Genomic DNA, 18,515 nt, shown 5'->3' on the forward strand with positions numbered 1-18,515 from the left:
GGGCATAACATATTGTATACTATTTATATAAAAGCTACGTTTTTACATTTAAATAATTATTTTTTTTTGTACTAAAAGCACACTTATCTAACAAAATAAAATTGAACACATCGCAAAGAACTACAACTCCCATGATCCTCTGGCGCGACCGAAACTGATGACGCTATCAACAGTGGTCTTAAGTCGGTCTCCGCTGCACGGCACATTGCGTTCTTTCCACCGGGTGGTTCGCTTCTTTTCCTGCCGCGTTAGTGAACCTTTAAATTGCCGACTTCGGCAAACGCATTTGCCTTTTTTTGATATGGCCGCGCCTTTAAAAGTATGCATCGTTGGTTCGGGAAATTGGTGAGTTACTGCAGGACAACTCGTATTATTGCCCAAATTAAGTTCAAGTCTGACTATTTGTACGGGTACTAACGTGAATAAACATCCACGTGTTGCATGAGGTGCTTGTGGCATAAACTACAGAAGCATGCCCTGTTTATGAAGTTCATCTTGCGTGCATTGTTGATCGTGCAGGGGCTCTGCTATTGCAAGAATAGTTGGCAGTAATGCACAAGTTCTGGAGCGGTTTGCCACGACAGTTAAGATGTGGGTCTATGAGGAGAATGTTAATGGCAAGAAGCTGACAGAGATCATCAATACTGATCATGAGAATGTCAAGTACCTCCCAGGCTATAAACTGCCAGATAATGTGGTAAGGACCTGAAACAAATGCTACAGTAGATGCACGGCTGTCATAAGTCCTGCAGCAACCTGACTTTTCCCTGCTTTGCTTTCACGGGTCCCAGGTTGCAGTCCCACAGCTGCGGGATGCTGCAGAGGGAGCCGATCTTCTAGTGTTTGTGGTCCCTCATCAGTTCATCCGCAGGCTGTGTGATGAGATGGTGGGTTGTGTCTCTAAGAATGCCCGAGGAATCACACTGATAAAGGTATGCTTTCAGTTCCTGTCCTGCTCATTACTGCCCTCTTATTAGTTTGATTGTGGCCTTTGCTGTTTGTGGAGTGTGGGCTTAGAGTCAATTTATTTAATGATCTTTTTGAGCCGTAATGCTGAAAAATGCACTTGCATTAGATAATTAGGGCTGGCTGCTACTAGACATGAAGGAACAACTGAAAAAAGTTTCCATGGCCTGTTGAAAATGAATAAATAATCACCATTTAAGAGTAACAGACTTTGTCTAGTTTTGGAACTATTATTAGGTTCTATTATCATGGACACCAGCAACAACCCAATATCATTATTTGTTAGGAATGAAAGCCTTACTTTAGTTTATGCAGTGGATTTAAATCGCTGGATATGGTCATTTTAAGGAGCTTTGTTTGGTTAAGAGATCAAAGGGATTCAGACCCCTTTTAATCTCATATCCTGAGTTCTGGCCTCTTTCCAGTAATAATCCTGGTGGCATTTTACTGAGTGCCTGGTGGCATTTTCCTGGTTATGTTATACCGCATTCCACATCTAACCGGCCGTTCCCTAATTTTTAATTAGCTAAATCCCCCACCACCCCCATTTTTTAACATTCACAACATTACATTTCGTCATAGATGCATGTAGATTTTTCTGGGCATATTCGGAAGAATATTTATCTCCCTACCCACTGCCACACACAACCTAGTTAATATGTCGATAATGTATCACAGCTGGCATATGACCCGTCATATTATCTGGATACACCATGAATGGCATCAAGAGTTGATATAATCATCACACTAGGAGCATAATTTATTTGTGCAGCTGTATTGTCCAGCTCTAGCACCTGCATTTGACCAAATACGGTCACCTCGTGCATGCTTACGTGTCCCAGGCCTCTCGTCTAGCGCCACTTTGACAGCTGGACCCCTGCTCCCAGTGCAGGTCGGCTGCCATTTCCGGCCGAAGCCGTCTGAATATTTTAGGGAGTACGCTGTCTGTCCTCATGTGCTGTTTCCTTTATGTACTCACCACCCAAAGGGGGATGAGAAATGCTGCTGTCTAGTTTTTTGAGGAGATGCCTCTCATATGGGGAAGGCCAGGAGGCTTTTATTATTATTATTATCCTTTTGGTTGAATTCTGGATGATTCTTTTTTTCTGTTGTCATTAAATGAATGTGCATTCAATGACACATCCACATTGTTGTGCATTTATTGCCTGTTGTTCAGATATTGCTTCTTCCGCTTTTTTCTTCCCCCATAGGGGATTGATGAAGGCCCTGAAGGTCTCAAACTCATCTCTGACATCATAAGGGAGAAGATGGGCATCGATGTCAGTGTTTTAATGGGGGCGAACATTGCCAATGAGGTGGCAGCTGAGAAATTTTGTGAAACCACCATTGGTAAGACGAGTTTGTCTGCTGCTTGAGGGACTATATCTAGACCTTGTGCGTTGATTACATTTTCCTATTTGAGTGACCATGTGCATCGAGAAATATCATGTTCTTTTGAAGGATGCTGGGCGTTGCCAGTGTTTTTCCTGTGAAATGGAAAGTGTTGATCTCGCTACGGTTTTGCAGGCAGTAAGGTTCTGGAAAATGGGCAGCTGTTTAAAGAGCTCCTCCAGACTCCCAACTTCCGCATCACTGTGGTTGATGACGCTGACACCGTAGAACTGTGCGGTGCTCTGAAGGTGAGGGTCCATAATGCAAACATGTTCAGTCAGAGAACCATTAGAGTTCCCCACACGATTGCTCTGGTCTGGTTCTCCTGATTAGAACATTGTTGCGGTCGGAGCAGGCTTCTGTGATGGACTTCAGTGTGGTGACAACACCAAAGCCGCAGTCATCCGACTGGGCCTGATGGAAATGATCGCCTTTGCCAAGCTCTTCAGCAAAGACGGCTCTGTGTCCTCCGCCACCTTCCTGGAAAGCTGCGGTGTCGCTGACCTCATCACGACCTGTTACGGGGGCCGCAATCGCCGTGTTGCCGAAGCTTTTGCCAAATCCGGAAAGGTCATTGTTCTATTAATCGTCATGACATGTTAAAATAGGGAGTGAGATGCATGAGAACGTATGAGGTTGAGGGTCATGCTCTCTCCACCCCAGAGCATCGAGGAGTTGGAGAAGGAGATGCTGAATGGGCAGAAACTCCAGGGACCCCTCACCTCCGCAGAGGTCTACCACATCCTCAAGCAGAAGGGCCTCGTAGACAAGTGAGTCCCTGACGGCCGTGCCCCGCCCACAGCTGTTCGGCCGAACGGACCAGTCACGCCGCCTCTGAAACTGTACCCGCAGGTTCCCTCTGTTCACGGCGGTCTATCAGATCTGCTCTGAGGGGAAGCCGGTGCAAGAGATGATCACCTGCCTGCAGAGCCACCCAGAGCACTTGTGAGGGCATTTCCAGCCTCTCCATCCACGGTTGGCCTCTCACCACCTCTCACCAGTTCGTACCTCCGCCCAACCCATGGCTGCTCATGAAGGTTACCTTCAGTTGTCCTGAACAACAATGACTTGGTTTAGCAGCCATTAGTACCTAGTTTCTGGCTGGTTGTTTTAAACTTGTTGTAATTACTTAAACAACCTACATAGCCATTTCTGTTCTTTATTAACCTGTAGTTGTGTGATGGTAACAACTGCCTGGCAACTAGGTGTTAGTTGTGGCTAAATCAAGATGAAGTAGTTTTAGACCCGACGGAGGTCTTTTAAAAAATAATAATAATAAAAAATTCCGTGTGCTTTATTTTAACAGTTCTAAGCCTGGACTAGAGTCCCTGAAAGCCAAGTTTACACATGTTCAGCAATAAGAACAGGGGGACAATAAAGCCCATTCCTGCTCTTGTAAATTTTATATCTGGAAATGGAGCAGGCGCGATCGACGCTACCGAACATGCCCCATTGTGCCCATCATGGTGCAATTAAAATTAAGCTTTTCTTATGACCACCACAACTAGGAAATATGCCAGTTTTTCACAATTTATCATTTGTCTGCCCCCTTGTGGACAGTTCATTGTGGCACTCACTGTACTGTTGAAAGCGAGACACTTCACTAAACGTAATCGTAACCACATTATAAGGCTTTTGCTTTACTTTTTTCATCATTCATAATCAGTCAAGTATTTTATTTATCTAAATAGTCAGTAAAGTAATTTCTGTCAGGTTTTTGTACAATATGCACTGCCATTTACTCGAAACTCCTGAACTTTCTATATAATAGTCTTTTTAATGGGAACATATTTTCTTTGTATTCTTTTTTTTAAATGCAAAAGCATTTCTAACTTTGGATGAAGGGCTTAGCTGAACCAAGATAAATGCAAGCTGTGTGTTCTTTTAGCACATTTTGCGCTTGTGTTGCTTAAGCAGCTAGTGAACAGAAAAAAACACATTATGAATCAGAAGCAATGTGTGCATTATGTTATCATGATTGATGGAGCAGTTAAAGCAGAAGAATGCCTTTAATAATTCAGATATGAGGAACCGTCCTGACATTTGTCCCTGGGGATGATAACAGAGCTGCACCATTACGTCCATGTGCAGTTTGTTGTCGCAAGATGATCTCAACATAAAAGGAATGAAGTGTAATTTTAATATGCTATGTATTTCTGGTCTAGAGGCTGTACGTGGTCCACTCGGGATCAGGAAAAATATTCATTATCAAATGTACGTGTGGTTTAGTGTTCTTTATGGCTGCAGTGCTATTACTTTGCTCGTTCCTTTGCCATGCATTGCAGCTGTTGGTGCCACTGTGTTTAGGTCACGTTCAGTTGCCTTTTGTGTGTCTCTTCTTGGATGTGTGAAAATAAAAGAAATAATAATAAATCCTGCTGCTGACTTAATGTGTAGGTTTTTAATTTCACCTTTAGTGCCGCAACACGCAGGCGAATTACAGCAGACATCAAATGCACTGGACAACTGGGTGGTACTACATTACTCGCCCAAATATTACACAAGTGTGTGTGTGTATATATATATATTCAGGATGATTTTCCATATAAAATGAAAAATTTCACAACATATTGCATCTGCATGACTGTTTTGTTCTAACAGCAGTCATTGCATTTTACAAGGACAAACTGGGATGTCCCAAATAATTTAGTTAATAAAATGTAACCCAAAAACTAGTTAAAAAAAAAAAAGTCACAGCAATATGAAGATACCAATTCTGTAAAGATTCCACCGCTTCCTTTTTTTCTGGAAAGCTGGACCCAGATCAGTCTTCCTCTTCTTCCCCACCGAATGACAGCAGACTCTTATTTTTAACTTTCACTCCGGACTTGGCCTCTTTCTTGTCCTCCTCCTGCTGCTGCTTTTTCTTTTTGCTGGATGAGGCGGAGATGCCCTGGAACTTGTCAGAAGATGCACGCTTCTCTGGCTTCTTAAACACGATTTTGCCCTCTGTGGGTTGGTCCTCATCTACACAGTAAGACGAAGATTAGCTCCAGCCACAATTTACACGCCAGCACATGTCTGCCTATTGGGTAACACACTCGCTTATGAACCAGAAGACCCAGGTTCAAATCCCACTTACTACCATTGTGTCCCTAACAAAGACACTTAACCCTAAGTGGCTCCAGGGGGGGACTGTCCCTGTAACTACTGATTGTAAGTCGTTTGTAAATGTTTTAAACGACCTTTTCCATTAAAAACACGGGCGTCCTCCACGACGATTGAATTGAAACGAACCGAACGTATTAAAACAAGTCCGCGACACCACGCACCCTTCTTCGCGTCCTTCTGGTCCTTCTTGATGTGCGTGACTTCTTCAGCACTCAGGTCTCCTTCCTTCAGGACGACCACTTGCGGCATCTCGTCCTCACGGTCGCTGTCGCCGCTGTCGCCGTCCAGATTCGGCAGCTCTTGTCTCTATCGGACGGAAAACGCACCGCCGATCAGACCCCCGCAGGCTGGCGCGGCGGTTCATTCAATCCCACAAAATGGGGAGAAAAATAAAAAGACCCACCTTCGTGTCGACCGTGGGACCTTCCCTGTAGCCGACGTCGGTCTTGAACTTCTTCAGGAACGACGGCTCGGAGGGCTTCACCCACGACACGTTGCTCTTCTTGCTCATGGTCAGCGGCGGAAGACACGACGGACGGACGGACGGACGAGCGGGCGGTTCGGACCGTGCGCCTCTTCACACCGGAGGCGTCGCGCAACGTCATCAGGACGCGACCGGCTCCGTGCTCAGCGTTACGTGCCTGTGCGTGTGTTCGTGGGGCCTTCTTAAGCTCGCCAGACAGAGAAATGTCGGAAGGATGTTGAAAGGCCGACCCGGCGTGTCCTACGCCCTGCTGGCGGGGCTGCTCGGGGCCGTCGCGTCGTCGTCCGCCAAGCTGTCGCTGGGCGCCGACTACCTGAGAGGGGCGTGCGAGGCCGGCCTGCGGACGTGGGCCGGGCCCGGGGCGGGAGCTCCGTGTGGCTGGGTACATTTATATTTACATTTACAGCATTTATCAGTCGCCTTTATCCAGAGCGACTTACAATCAGTAGTTACAGGGACAGTCCCCCCCTGGAGCAACTCAGGGTTAAGTGTCTTGCTCAGGGACACAATGGTAGTTAGCGGGATTCGAACCCGGGTCTTCCGGTTCACAGGCGAGTGTGCTACCCACTAGGCTACTACCAACCGACGCCGACCTCCTCCTGTGTGAAAGCCATCGTGTAATTGCATTAAAGGTGTGATCTGACGTGTGTGTGTGTGTTCCCCAGCTCCACATCCCGCTCCGGCTGCTGTGTGCGGGCCTGCTGGTCGCCTGCAACACTGTGATGTGGACCATGTTCTCCAAAGCCCTCCGACACTCGCGTTCCTCTGCCAGGGCGACCGTGACCACCACGGCCTCCAGTTTCATATCTTCTGTAGGTGACAAGGCCCTGCGCACGCGTGTGTTCTGCATCTGCACGACAAGACAAATGACGCCCTGCTGTTCCGTCTGCTCTCCATAGGCATTCCTCGGGAGGGTGATGTTTGGAGAAACCCATGCAACGTTGTGGTGGCTCGGCATTTCTCTTACTCTATTGGGCCTCCTGGTTCTACACGGGTCGTCATCCAGAGATCCGCAAGGCTGCGACAAAAAAGAATGAATGTCTCTGGACTGTTGGGAAACTGTCGGAAAGCAAACGGGGGGAAAAAATCTGGGTGAGAGCAATAAAGATGGCAGGAAATGTCCATATTTTATTCTAACTTTTATGTGTTGATTTCATTAAAAACATGTTAATTCCAGGGCCAGTTCTGGAGGGTGCTCTGGATAGCTGTTTTTGTCGTGTAATTGGATTGCACTTTGTCAGGCCTCAGTCCTAAGACCTGTCCAACTTGGGTGTCCCACCTGAAGGCTGAGCTCAGTGTCACTGAGGCACACAACCCCGCCCCGATGACCGCGAATAGGTGGCAATTCCTCACCGGTGAAACTAAAAAATAAGACTATATATTCCTCATCAGATTATAACAAAAAACTTTCACCTAAATGGGATGGCCTTTATAAAATATATTGGAAATCAACAACTGCCAATGTTAACAAAACTAAAAAAGGGTTGGCATAGTTGACAAGGATGCATCGCACAGCATTAACTTCCCCTTTATGACCTGCTGGAGTGGAAAATGAATAAAATTTACTTATTCTGTCCAGGTCTTTCGGTCGGCTCTGTACTATACGATATTTCTTTCCAAAAAATTATAAGGAATAATGTTGTTATTCATGCATGCCTATTTAAACAAAAATGTGTTCAGAATGACAATTCTTTGATGCGGTTAATGTGATTTGACACATGAAAGATGAGAAAAACATCCTTTGTTACATCCCATTTCAGGGGCTGCTGCCTTCCAGGATGTGGCTCTGTATTTATTTTTTAATTTTGCAGCCTGGCTTCCTTGCATAATATTTAGGATTTGGCAGGTAGCCTTTAAGTGTCTCATGCAACAGTGGAAGCTTTTTGATTATGATTCACTAGGACCTGGGCTATGTTCACAACCAGTCTAAATATCTTTCTGAAGGTAATACACATATGTGTGCATCATACATACATATATGACTTTGACTATATTTCACAGCAACAGGGAAAGAAAAACCCGGATCTGGCAACCCCTGAACAAATTACAGTATAGAGCAGCTCTGCTCCTGAAGGACCCGCTGATTGATCGTTTTCTTCTAAACCTGCACTGCTTGCCCGTCTTTTGTCTACAATTAATGTGATGAAACATTTGAAACATTTAATAAAAGTGAAAACGTTCTTGTATATTCCATTTCTAACAGCGCGACTGGGTCTCAGAGACTGTGATGATTAGGTCTGAATGACTATAATTATTTTCATATAATTGAAAACGAATTGATAAATTAGTAAATGTAAATTATATGTCAGACAGTTAAAAAAAAATCCTATAGTGAAAGAAGATTTTTAAAAAGTTTAATAAACGTCAGGCATTGCCGTGGACGTCCATGAACGGGTCCTTGTGAACCGTGTCGATGATGCGCTTTCCTCATCGGGTAAAAATGGCAGACGAGCGGCTATGGCTGTGAGCGCGGTGGGTCTGACGCTACGCGATGCAAATAAGGACGCGGTAGTTGCGCGACTGGCACCTTACGCGGCTCTGGGCGAGACGTCGGCATGAACCACTTCGGCAGTGTCGCCGGCGACGCCGCAGGGGACGCGGGAACACGGGCGTGACCCGCTGCTAGCTGGCCCTGTCCTGCATGCTGACGAATTGATCTGTTCGGGTCCAGCAGTGCCGACCCTTTGTAAGTAACGGTGGCGGTGTAGTAACTCTGTTCTCGCCGCTATTTTCTTGTGCTCTGCGCGTCGGTTGCTTTTAATCGCTTATTAATAGTGAGTTCCGTGCGACCGGGCTGTTGGTCTTATTTGCTACAGAGGGACACGGACGCATGAATATGGATTTCTCATGAAAGGTGTTCAGGTCAGGAAGCTGTTGTGAAGACATTTAGAGGGTCTCTGCGTGTCATTTCTGAATGCGATGTGTAGGTTACTGGATGGTTGCATGTTGGCTGTCCGCGCCCGTAGCTGCGTGTTTCGCTCAGTATTTAAAGGAATCGGCGAACATTCCTGCAGGTGGGAACGACAGTGACACTCTGTGTTTTTACTTGCAGATGTATTTTTTCCAAAATGGCCATTTCGCAGTTTCGCCTGTTCAAGATTTGCACATGTCTAGCGACGCTGCTCTCGTTCTTCAAAAGGTTAATATGCAGGTAAGTACAATTAGAAGTGAAGATGTCATTTGTCACTGTGCACGCAACACCATTTGTTTTCCGTATTTAACACATCACACTGGGCAGTGTAAGGAAGCGGACCCGGATTCCTGTTCGAATCCCGAACCGCCGAGGTGCCACTGAGCAAAGCACCGTCCCCACACCCTGCTGCCCACTGCTCACCAAGGGTGATGGTTAAAAGTAGAGGACACATTTCATTGTGTCATTGTGTGCTGTGCTGTCTGGGCATCCTAATGACAATCACTCCACTTTTGGTTAGTGAGCAGTAGGCAGTCGTAAACAGGACCTTAGCGGCACCTTGAGTGTTAGGGATTTGAACTGGTAACCCTTCAGTTACCAGTTACCACTATAATTGATATGAACATTTGATCTCGCCAAATGTTTTTTTTTGATGAATATTTTTTTTTCTGTCTGGTGATGTTCTGGGGGAAACAACAATAATATTCTGTCGGACTGAGTTCACTGATAAATAAATAATGTTCATAGAACAATTTTCTAAATGTTGTGGGTTTTGAAATATATATATATATCACACACACACACACGTATACATAAATGTATATATAATTGAATTTTTTTACACCACAGGACTGGCAGATTTCGCAAATTAAGTGGTGACCAAATAACACTTCCAACCACAGTGGATTTTTCCTCTGCTCCCAAACAGGTTGGTGGCTTTGACCTTTTCCATTGTCATTTAGCTGTCATTCAGTTGTGCGATGTAGGAATCATTGCTTTGTCTGCATGCTGGGACAAGGTGGGTCAGCCAGATAAGTTTATTTCTCTTTGCAATTAAAATGCATCTAATATTTTGTTCGTTTTATTCTTTAAAATATCAACTTACGTTGGCGGCAGACAACGCTCTGTCCATCTGAAGGGGCGTGCAGCAGAGTTAACAGACAGTAAAATAAAGTTCTGTCCTCTTAGCCGCTTTCAGACGGGTCGTGTATTGATCGCAGTCAAGTTCATTTCCTCTCAAAAAACAGCGAGTGGCGCTCAACGCTCCATGCTTACCGTGGGGCTCAGCAGTTCCTAAACTCCCAGTAAGACCATAGTGTCGTGCTGTAGATCTCTGGACACTCGGAGACTTAAAGCATCAGCTTTTCCTCCATTCCAGGTTCGTGTTGCGTGTGTTTTTCGAAGGGGAACCATCCTTGTCTTACCATAGAGCAAATTGGAAAAGATTTGTGAAGCCTCACTAATTTTAAGCCCCTTGTTCAGCAAGCAGAAATTGAGGAGTGGAGTTCATGGGACGAAGAAGCTCCAACCAGCATAAAGATCGAGGGCGGCAATGGCGTAGTGCCTCCACAGCAAAAAGATGGGGAGGAGGAGGAGCCTGACTACTTCAAAGACATGGCGCCGACCATCAGGAAAACACAAAAAGTATGTCACGTCACGCTGTTTTTCTGGGGGGTTGACGTGGCTGCCGTTTACCTATTTTCATTTCTTTATTCTTTACTGCTGGGTTAGCGCTGTTATAACTGGACGACAGGATGCCAGCCTCAAAGTTATATTTACATTTACATTTGCAGCATTTACCAGACTGCCTTATCCAGAGCGACTTACAATCAGTAGTTACAGAGACAGTCCCCCCCTGGAGCAACTTAGGGTTAAGTGTCTTGCTCAGGGACACTATGGTAATAAGTGGGATTTGAACCTGGGCCTAGTGTTACCCACTAGGCTACTACCACCCTAGTATATTTTGATTGATCCGTTGGATCTAAAGGCTTTTAGAGAGCACCGGAGGCATGCTGAGCAGAATGCTCTCTTCTTGTCTGTGCCAGATTGTGCTGAAGAAGAGAGATCCTCTGAATTTTCCTGTACCCGACAACACTTCAGGATTCTCCAGCAGACTCGCGGCCACTCACGACGTGTCTTTCATTCAGCCATCAGTGAGTATGAAACGTGTTATACGCTTGCTTTTCTGGAGTGATTTTTCTCCGAGGTGGTGACCAGGCGTGTAACAATACTCAATGACATGAGGCTGTGAACATTTGAACTGCGATTTTGGTCTCCTTACAGCACGACACATGACGAGGCTCGGATTATAATTGCCGATGCTTCTTTGTCTGTATGTGTTTTGTAGGCTGAGTTGGGAGACATGGATACATGGCAAGAAGATGTCAATGCCTGGGAGGATGAGTCAGATGCAGCCTGGGAAGCAGAGGAGGTCCTGAGGTGAAGTGTCTATCCGTCACTCCAATCCTTCCTTTACATTTTGTCTTGTTTAGAGGAGATCCTTTTATAAAGAGATTTTGAACACAGTTTAGATTTCTCAAATGACAAAATATATGTATTTATTTATTTGAATTGTTTAAAATAAAGATGGAAAGAAACATCTTGAAGAATATCTTCAGTAGATGCTTTAATTGTTAGTCATAATCATAATCTGTAGTCCCTGGTTATATTTGCATAGGACTCCAGCCACCAGGTGGCAGCATATAATATCTGTCCACAGATATGAGCAGATGTCCTTGAAGTAGGACAGTGTAACACCATGTGTTATAAGTTAAGGAAAGTCCAAATCATCTGCTTATTTGAGCCATATTTGTTTGTTATGACTGTGATTTTCAATGAGCAGAAAATGATTCTGTTTTGTCCATATAATGATATTCTATTTGCTGCAGGCAGCAGAAGCTGGTAGAGAGAGAGAAACGTGCCATGGAGCAGCAGAGGAAGAAGATGGAGAAAGAGGCCCAGAGACTCATGAAAAAAGAGCAGAAGATTGCGGTTAAGCTTTCCTAACATTTTTGGAACAAAGAATGGACTGAAACTTGATTTAATTTCAAACTCATTCACAATATGATATGTTCTTAAGCCATATTTTCCCACCCCACTCTGTTCCCATCTTTGGTTTTATTGCATATTATTCAGTAACAGTAACTCTGTTCATCCTTCTCCCTCTGTTCTTCCAGAATAACAGTGTATACTGTAGTACGTCCTGGATTAAAGGTGATTTATTCTGGAGTATTTATAAAATGTAATTACCAGTGGAATTATACGAATGTTTTATGTTTGCCAGCACTGGGTTGCTTATGCAGGGACATGTCAGCTGTGTAAAGGGAAATGCTCTTAGTGTGTTGAGGTATCAGTCGACTGTTTCTGAGGCTCAAAGAAATGTTAAATCAGTCAGGGGTCTGGGTTGGTTTTTAAGTAATAATTTGTATTTCTGATATGGCCCCTTGATCATATTAAATCTAATTAAAATTGTAATATATTGCTGATCCGCTGCAGTCCTGGGGCTCTGCAAAGGCATCGATAAACACTGAAACAGACAACGTTGTACGTAGCGCTTTTGTTTTAATGAATGTGTGAGTGACAACGGTACGAAATGAATGAGTGGGTGTGAGAGTTTGGCATGTTGTCATGGAAACACCGTGCTGTTTCACAAAAGTTCTTTGCGGCAGTGGTGAAGATCGTCCTTTGATGGCAATTTAATCAGCCAAGCTGTCTGATGGGCAGAAATCATTTGAAAGGACACACATCCACCCTAATCTATCACTTATTAACATGAGCAATTGAATTAAATAATGGAGTAAATTGGGATAATTGCCACATTTTTTTTTTTTTTTTATATATTTTCTGTGTGGATACGAGTAAGGGGGAATATCAGATTTCAGGGATGACTAGAATTGTGGAATAAGCAGATTGATGATAAGAGTTTTTGATTGTTATTGCGCCACATTTCAAATTCAGATACCAATTGTGCTTTAGTCCTGTACCTGCACTGATTCAGGATCTTCAAGCCAAGAAACTAGTGGTTACTGACAGACAAAGTTGTATGCCTTTTATGTTTTTATTTTAATTTTTTTTAAATTGGCAATAGAGTAATAATTTCTACACAAATTGAATTGAATTTTTTTTTTTGCTCCCACTCAACCTTGTTTTTGCACATTCCCTCATTATCTGTAATAAATTTGTTTGGAATGTGATTTAATTCTTTTGTGTTTGTGTGTGACCTGCTAGCTGGAACACACAGAGGTATGTTTACATTTAACCTACCTCACCATCACCAGCGCTTACTTTCCTATTCTTGTTATCTTTTAATAAATCTGTTATAATGGCTGAAGATCAGTGTTAAACCCTTGTGCCCTCCTCTTCAGGGCTGTCCTCTCACCCTCTTCATTTACAAAAAGGTACACACACAAAATCCTTGTATATTTTTTCAGATATTTTATATAAATCACTTAATAAACTTGAGCCCTTTACAAAATTATCAAACATTCAATAAGTTTAAATGCCAGTTTAATTGTTTTTTTTTTTTTATTTATTTAACACACTGCTCCCCGGGCACCTATCATGGCTGCCCACTGCTCCAAAAAAAAAAAATCCCTCTCAACACCTTTGTGGCCAAAATGCCCATTCACTTCTTATGGAAATCAAACTTTTTAATCTTTCTGCCATCAGCGTGTAAGATCATGTATTTTGCAATGTCAGGATTTAATTTAGAATGAAACTAGTTATATTTGACTACAGTGATGTGTGTGGTAATTTCTAAATCAATATCTGATTCATCAGAGTGAAAGTTTATTGTGCACAAAATTCAACATCAAAAGACAAACACAACAGAGTATATGGAATATGAAAAAGCTAGAAACAGAAATATCCAGGTTTGAATACGGGGAGGGGTGATGATTGTCAGTTTATTCCAGCAGAAGACCAGGGGTCTCATTTATAAAACTTTGCGTAGAACTCATACTAAAAGTGTTCAAAGCGATCAAAAGACAAAAATTACAGATGCAAAGATAATGTCAGATTTATGAAAACAGTGTTGGGCCAGGCAGGAAACACTTGATACTATTTCTACACATCATATTTTACCCTAATCAAGTGAGATTTCAGTGACCCAAAGCTATTAAAACTTATTTATATTGCATGGAAATGTCCATATTCATCATAAATCTGTGCATATGAGCAAAGTTTCCTGGTGAATTTTACAGATAATGAGTGGTACTATTTCTAAAAATTCAGAATCTTGAGTGGATACATTGCAACATACAGCTTTATGTTAATTTCTCAGACTCCTCACTATTTGTCTGGCTGAACTACACCCCCCGCAGGCGTCATACGGGTATTGCAGCATTTAAGGTGGAACGGACAATTCGAATAAGGAGCCAACTTCAGCGTCGTGCGCAACGGACACCTGCACCCTTTATAGACCGCGCTCTGCGTGGGACTGTTCGCGCGTGGACTTGCCGCATGCTCCGCCCTCTACACGCCCCCTTCAACCATACATGGTAAACGCAAATCGCCTCATGAATATTTCAGCCTCCGATGTAAACCTGTCATGAAATGGTACAGGATACAATTAAACTCACACAGATTATTCTTAGATTTGAACAAGCTTTAGAACAAGTTAGCAAATTTGTTAATTATAATATATACCTCTCGGCCAGTTGCAGGGAAATCAGAGTACCTGGAATTGTACGCAGTTCCATCAGACCCTGTTCAGCACATAGCTCCAAAAGCACACATCTAGGAAACCTAAATCATCATGATGGGCCAAAAAATCTTCATGGTCCCTAAACACCCCTTCTCTTCTAATTATGACATTATCATAACAACAACACCATTTTTTCTTATATTTCTTATGTGTCTCAATGGGCTTTGACAGACCCTACAGTTGACAACCCCCACACTTGAACCTTCTGCACGCAAGGAAAAACTTCACACAAAAAATACTCTAGAAGAGAGGTTGTAGTAGCCTAGTGGGCCTAGTGGGTAAAACACTCGCCTATGAACCAGAAGACCCAGGTTCAAACCCCGCTTACTACCATTGAGTCCCCTAGCAGGACACTTAACCCTAAGTTGCTCCAGGGGAGGACTGTCCCTGTCACTACTGATTGTAAGTCGCTCTGGATAAGGGCGTCTGATAAATGCTGTAAATGTAAATATAATGGAAAAAAAGACAAGAAAGAAACCTTGGGATGGAATGATACAGAGAGGGGCCCCCTTCCAGGGTAGAGCGAGCTTGCAATTGAGCTTTATTCAGCCTTTAGAGCTTTATAGATTTCATAGTTCTAGTTAGAACTCTGGCTGCAGCATTCTGAACTAGCTGGAGTTTACTTATGCACCTACTAGAGCATCCAGGCTGTAATGCATTGCAGTAATCTAACCTTGATGTAATAAAGGCATGGACCAACTTTTCTGCATCCTGCATTGACATCATGTTTCTTATCTTTGCAATATTTCTAAGGTGAAAGAATGCTATCCTAGTGACATCATCTACATATGAATCAAATGAAAGATCTGTGTCAATAAGGACACCTAAATCCTTTACTTCTGTACTTGGTGCGATAGAAAGGCTATCCAGAGTTATGATGTAGTCAGACATCTTACATCTCTCTGCTTGAGGCCCAAGTACAAGTGCTTCTGTCTTATCAGGGTTTAACAGAAGAAAATTGGTGAGTATCCACTGTCTAATGTCCTTCAGATAGTTCTCTATTCTGTTCAGCTGCTGCCTCTCGTCTGGCATTGCTGATAACTGTGTGTCATCAGCATAGCAATGAAAGACAAAATTGAAATTAAAATTCCAATTTTATTTGTCACATACACAGTCATACACGGTATGATGTGCAGTGAAATGCTTTTTGTAACTGCTACAGACCACAGTATTGCAAATGTTGCAAGTAAACAATGAACCAAATATGCAAATATTGCAAACATAACCAAATATTACACTTTTATGTCTTTAACATAAAATATTTGTAACTGGTAGGGTGAAGGTGTGCAAATGAGTAACAGACAATGTTTAAAGAAAAGAGAAAAAGAGCCATAATAATAAAAAAAAGCAGTAAGGTAAAAAGCGCAGAGTGATTTTGTGCAAAGTGATTTTGTTCAAAGTGATTTTGTGCAAAAGAGTCCGGAGTGATTGGAGGTGAAAGTGCTGGAGTTCTATGTACTGTTGTTGAGAGCTTGGGCAGCCTGGGGGAAGAAGCTCCTCCTCATTCTCTCTGTGTTGGACTTCAGGGAGCGAAAGCGCTTCCCTGATCGCAGCAGAGAGAAGAGTCCATTGTTGGGGTGGGTGAGGTCCTTCACTATCTTCCTGACCCTGGTGCAGCACCGTTTGCTGTAGATAGATTGAAGGTCAGGGAGCTTGGTACAGATGATTCGTTCGGCTGATCGAACCACCCTCTGTAGGGCTCGCCTGTCCTTCATGGTGCTGTTCCCGAACCAGGTTGAGATATTCCCCGTCAGGATGCTCTCTATGGTGCAGGAGTAGAAGTTCCTGAGCACCTTGGAGGGCAGTCTGAAGTCTCTCAGGCATCTGAGGTGGCAAAGACGCTGCCGGGCCTTTTTCACCACGGTGTTGATGTGACAGGACCATGACAGGTCCTGCGTGATGTTAACACCAAGGTAACGGAAGCTGTCCACTCTCTCCACTGGGCTCCTGTTGATGACAGGGGTCTGGTAGGTCCTCTCCTGCTTTGTACTGAAGTCCACTATTAACTCCTTTGTCTTGCTGACGCTCAGGTGGAGATTGTTCCTCTGGCACCAGTTCACCAGATTTCCAACCTCCTCCAGGTAGGCCATCTCGTCGTTGTCAGAGATCAGGCCCACCACGACAGTGTCGTCAGCAAACTTGAAGATGGTGGTGGAGTTTGTAGTGGCTGTACAGTCATGGGTGTACAGGGAGTACAGCAGGGGGCTCAAAACACAGCCCTGGGGGGCTCCAGTGCTGAGGGTGATGGAGGTTGAGACATGTCCACCCATCCTTACTGCCTGTGGTCTCCCGGTAAGGAAGTTGGAGATCCACTGACAGAGAGATGAGCTGAGTCCCAGGTGCTCCAGCTTGGTAGTGAGTGTGGAAGGGATTATTGTGTTAAATGCTGAACTGTAGTCAATGAAAAGCAATACCGTGTTTGCGAATACCTAAAGGTAACATGTATAAGGAAAATAGCAACGAACCTAGGACAGAACCTTGTAGAACACCAAACTTTACTTTACTAGGTGAAGACGGATCACCATTGATGGCCACAAACTGATCAGTCTGCTATGATCTGAACCAACATTCTCTAACCTGTCAAGGAGAATAGCGTGATCAATTGTGTGAAATGCTGCTCTCAGGTCAAGCAGGACAAGCAGGGAGATGCGGCCCTGATCAGAGGCCAACAGCGCTGCCTCAGTGCTATGATGAGGTCTAAATCCTGATTGATATGCATAATGAATGTTGTTGCTGTCTAGGTATGGCATAGCTGCTGGGCTACAACTTTTTCTAAAATGTTTAATGTAAGCGGAAGGCTGAATATCGGTCTATAATTCGAAAGCTGACTGCAATCAAGATCAGGTTTTATAGTCAGGGGTCTAATGACAGCTACCTTGAATGAACTTGGTACGTGGTCGGTGCTAAGCAACAAATTAAGAATTTTAAGGATACGGTTAATAACATCGGGTGTAGAAAGTGAATATAATATGCAAGCACATTGATCTGACGATGAGATTAGTTTAATTAATTCAGGCTCTTTAAGAATGTTGAAGCGTTGTATTCAGTGGTCTGCTATTTGAAGATTATTTCCCGTAGTAATATCGATTGAGCTGTTTGTTATGCTTTTAATCGTATTTGTAATATTTTTAGCATTGAATAAATTCATAAAATAGTCATGATGAAATTCAGTATTCATGTCTGTCTAATTCCTGGTAAGTACAGTATTAAAAAGGAACCTGGTATTATTTTCGTTCTTGTCTATTAAAGAGGGAAGATACGTCGATTGAGTCTCTCTATAGTTAAGGAGGCTCTCCTTCCATGCTATTGCATTCAATTTACTTCAATGCCATTTACATTCTAATTTCCGGGCGGTCTTCATAAGCATGTGATCACTATACCAAGGTATAACATTTTTATCAGAATCAGAATCAGAATCGTATTTATTGGCCAAGTAAGTGCAAGCACATACAAGGAATTTGATTCTGGTAGATGGTGTCTCTCAAGTACAATCTAGGAAAAAAAAAACAACAACAAACAACAACAACAACAATGTGCAAGGGTGTGGTGTTATTGTCCAAGTTGTGGATTGTTTGTGATTTATAAATACATTTATCTACTTTTTATGAATAAATAGGCAAAAACAAACTAAATCTTATATACAAGTGAACATGAAGTGCAGTGTGCAATGATGGAGGGGATTTACAGTATCAGCTGTTTAGGAGGGAGATGGCGAGGGGGAAGAAGCTGTTCCTGTGTCGGCTGGTCCTGGTCTGCAGGCTTCTATAACGTCTGCCAGAGGGCAGCAGGTCAAAGAGCCTGTGTCCAGGGTGTGAGGGGTCTGAGATGATTTTCCCTGCCCTTTTCCTGGATCTTGAGAGGTACAGGTCCTGGATGGAGGGCAGGGGGGCACCGGTGATCCTTTCTGCTGACCGTACAGTCCGCTGCAGTCTGATCCTGTCCTGATC

The 18,515-nt window shown here is 43.5% G+C and overlaps 4 protein-coding genes across 5 annotated transcripts; 3 read left to right on the forward strand and 1 right to left on the reverse strand.

Annotated features, from left to right (window-relative positions):
* The first annotated feature begins 167 nt into the window (after nucleotides 1–167).
* gpd1l (glycerol-3-phosphate dehydrogenase 1 like) lies at nucleotides 168–4,755 on the forward strand. The gene is made up of 8 exons (XM_028981246.1): nucleotides 168–345; nucleotides 520–697; nucleotides 792–932; nucleotides 2,178–2,316; nucleotides 2,494–2,606; nucleotides 2,692–2,928; nucleotides 3,022–3,128; nucleotides 3,211–4,755. The coding sequence occupies exons 1-8, from the start codon at nucleotides 302–304 to the stop codon at nucleotides 3,305–3,307; spliced, it is 1,056 nt and encodes a 351-aa protein (XP_028837079.1). The 5' UTR covers nucleotides 168–301; the 3' UTR covers nucleotides 3,308–4,755.
* On the reverse strand, nucleotides 4,740–6,244 carry kiaa1143 (KIAA1143 ortholog). The gene is made up of 3 exons (XM_028981248.1): nucleotides 5,873–6,244; nucleotides 5,631–5,775; nucleotides 4,740–5,325 (listed from the first exon to the last, which is right to left on the reverse strand). The coding sequence occupies exons 1-3, from the start codon at nucleotides 5,978–5,980 to the stop codon at nucleotides 5,123–5,125; spliced, it is 456 nt and encodes a 151-aa protein (XP_028837081.1). The 5' UTR covers nucleotides 5,981–6,244; the 3' UTR covers nucleotides 4,740–5,122.
* tmem42a (transmembrane protein 42a) lies at nucleotides 5,675–8,133 on the forward strand. Of its 2 annotated transcripts, XR_003749873.1 has the most exons (4): nucleotides 5,675–6,335; nucleotides 6,619–6,765; nucleotides 6,853–7,045; nucleotides 7,131–8,133. XR_003749873.1 is itself a non-coding variant. In XM_028981247.1 (3 exons), exons 1-3 carry the CDS (start codon nucleotides 5,979–5,981, stop codon nucleotides 6,988–6,990), a joined length of 642 nt encoding a protein of 213 aa, XP_028837080.1. In that variant the 5' UTR covers nucleotides 5,676–5,978; the 3' UTR covers nucleotides 6,991–8,133. The 2 variants fall into 2 exon arrangements, 1 of the variants encoding a protein (XP_028837080.1); XM_028981247.1 differs by having other exon boundaries at nucleotides 5,676–6,335; nucleotides 6,853–8,133.
* A 233-nt stretch (nucleotides 8,134–8,366) lies between these two features.
* On the forward strand, nucleotides 8,367–13,059 carry ebag9 (estrogen receptor binding site associated antigen 9). The gene is made up of 7 exons (XM_028981010.1): nucleotides 8,367–8,639; nucleotides 9,006–9,104; nucleotides 9,714–9,792; nucleotides 10,347–10,508; nucleotides 10,910–11,017; nucleotides 11,212–11,303; nucleotides 11,753–13,059. The coding sequence occupies exons 2-7, from the start codon at nucleotides 9,022–9,024 to the stop codon at nucleotides 11,868–11,870; spliced, it is 642 nt and encodes a 213-aa protein (XP_028836843.1). The 5' UTR covers nucleotides 8,367–8,639; nucleotides 9,006–9,021; the 3' UTR covers nucleotides 11,871–13,059.
* Nucleotides 13,060–18,515: the final 5,456 nt, after the last annotated feature.

Source organism: Denticeps clupeoides, chromosome 5, assembly GCF_900700375.1.
Source record: "Denticeps clupeoides chromosome 5, fDenClu1.1, whole genome shotgun sequence".
NCBI lineage: Eukaryota > Metazoa > Chordata > Actinopteri > Clupeiformes > Denticipitidae > Denticeps > Denticeps clupeoides.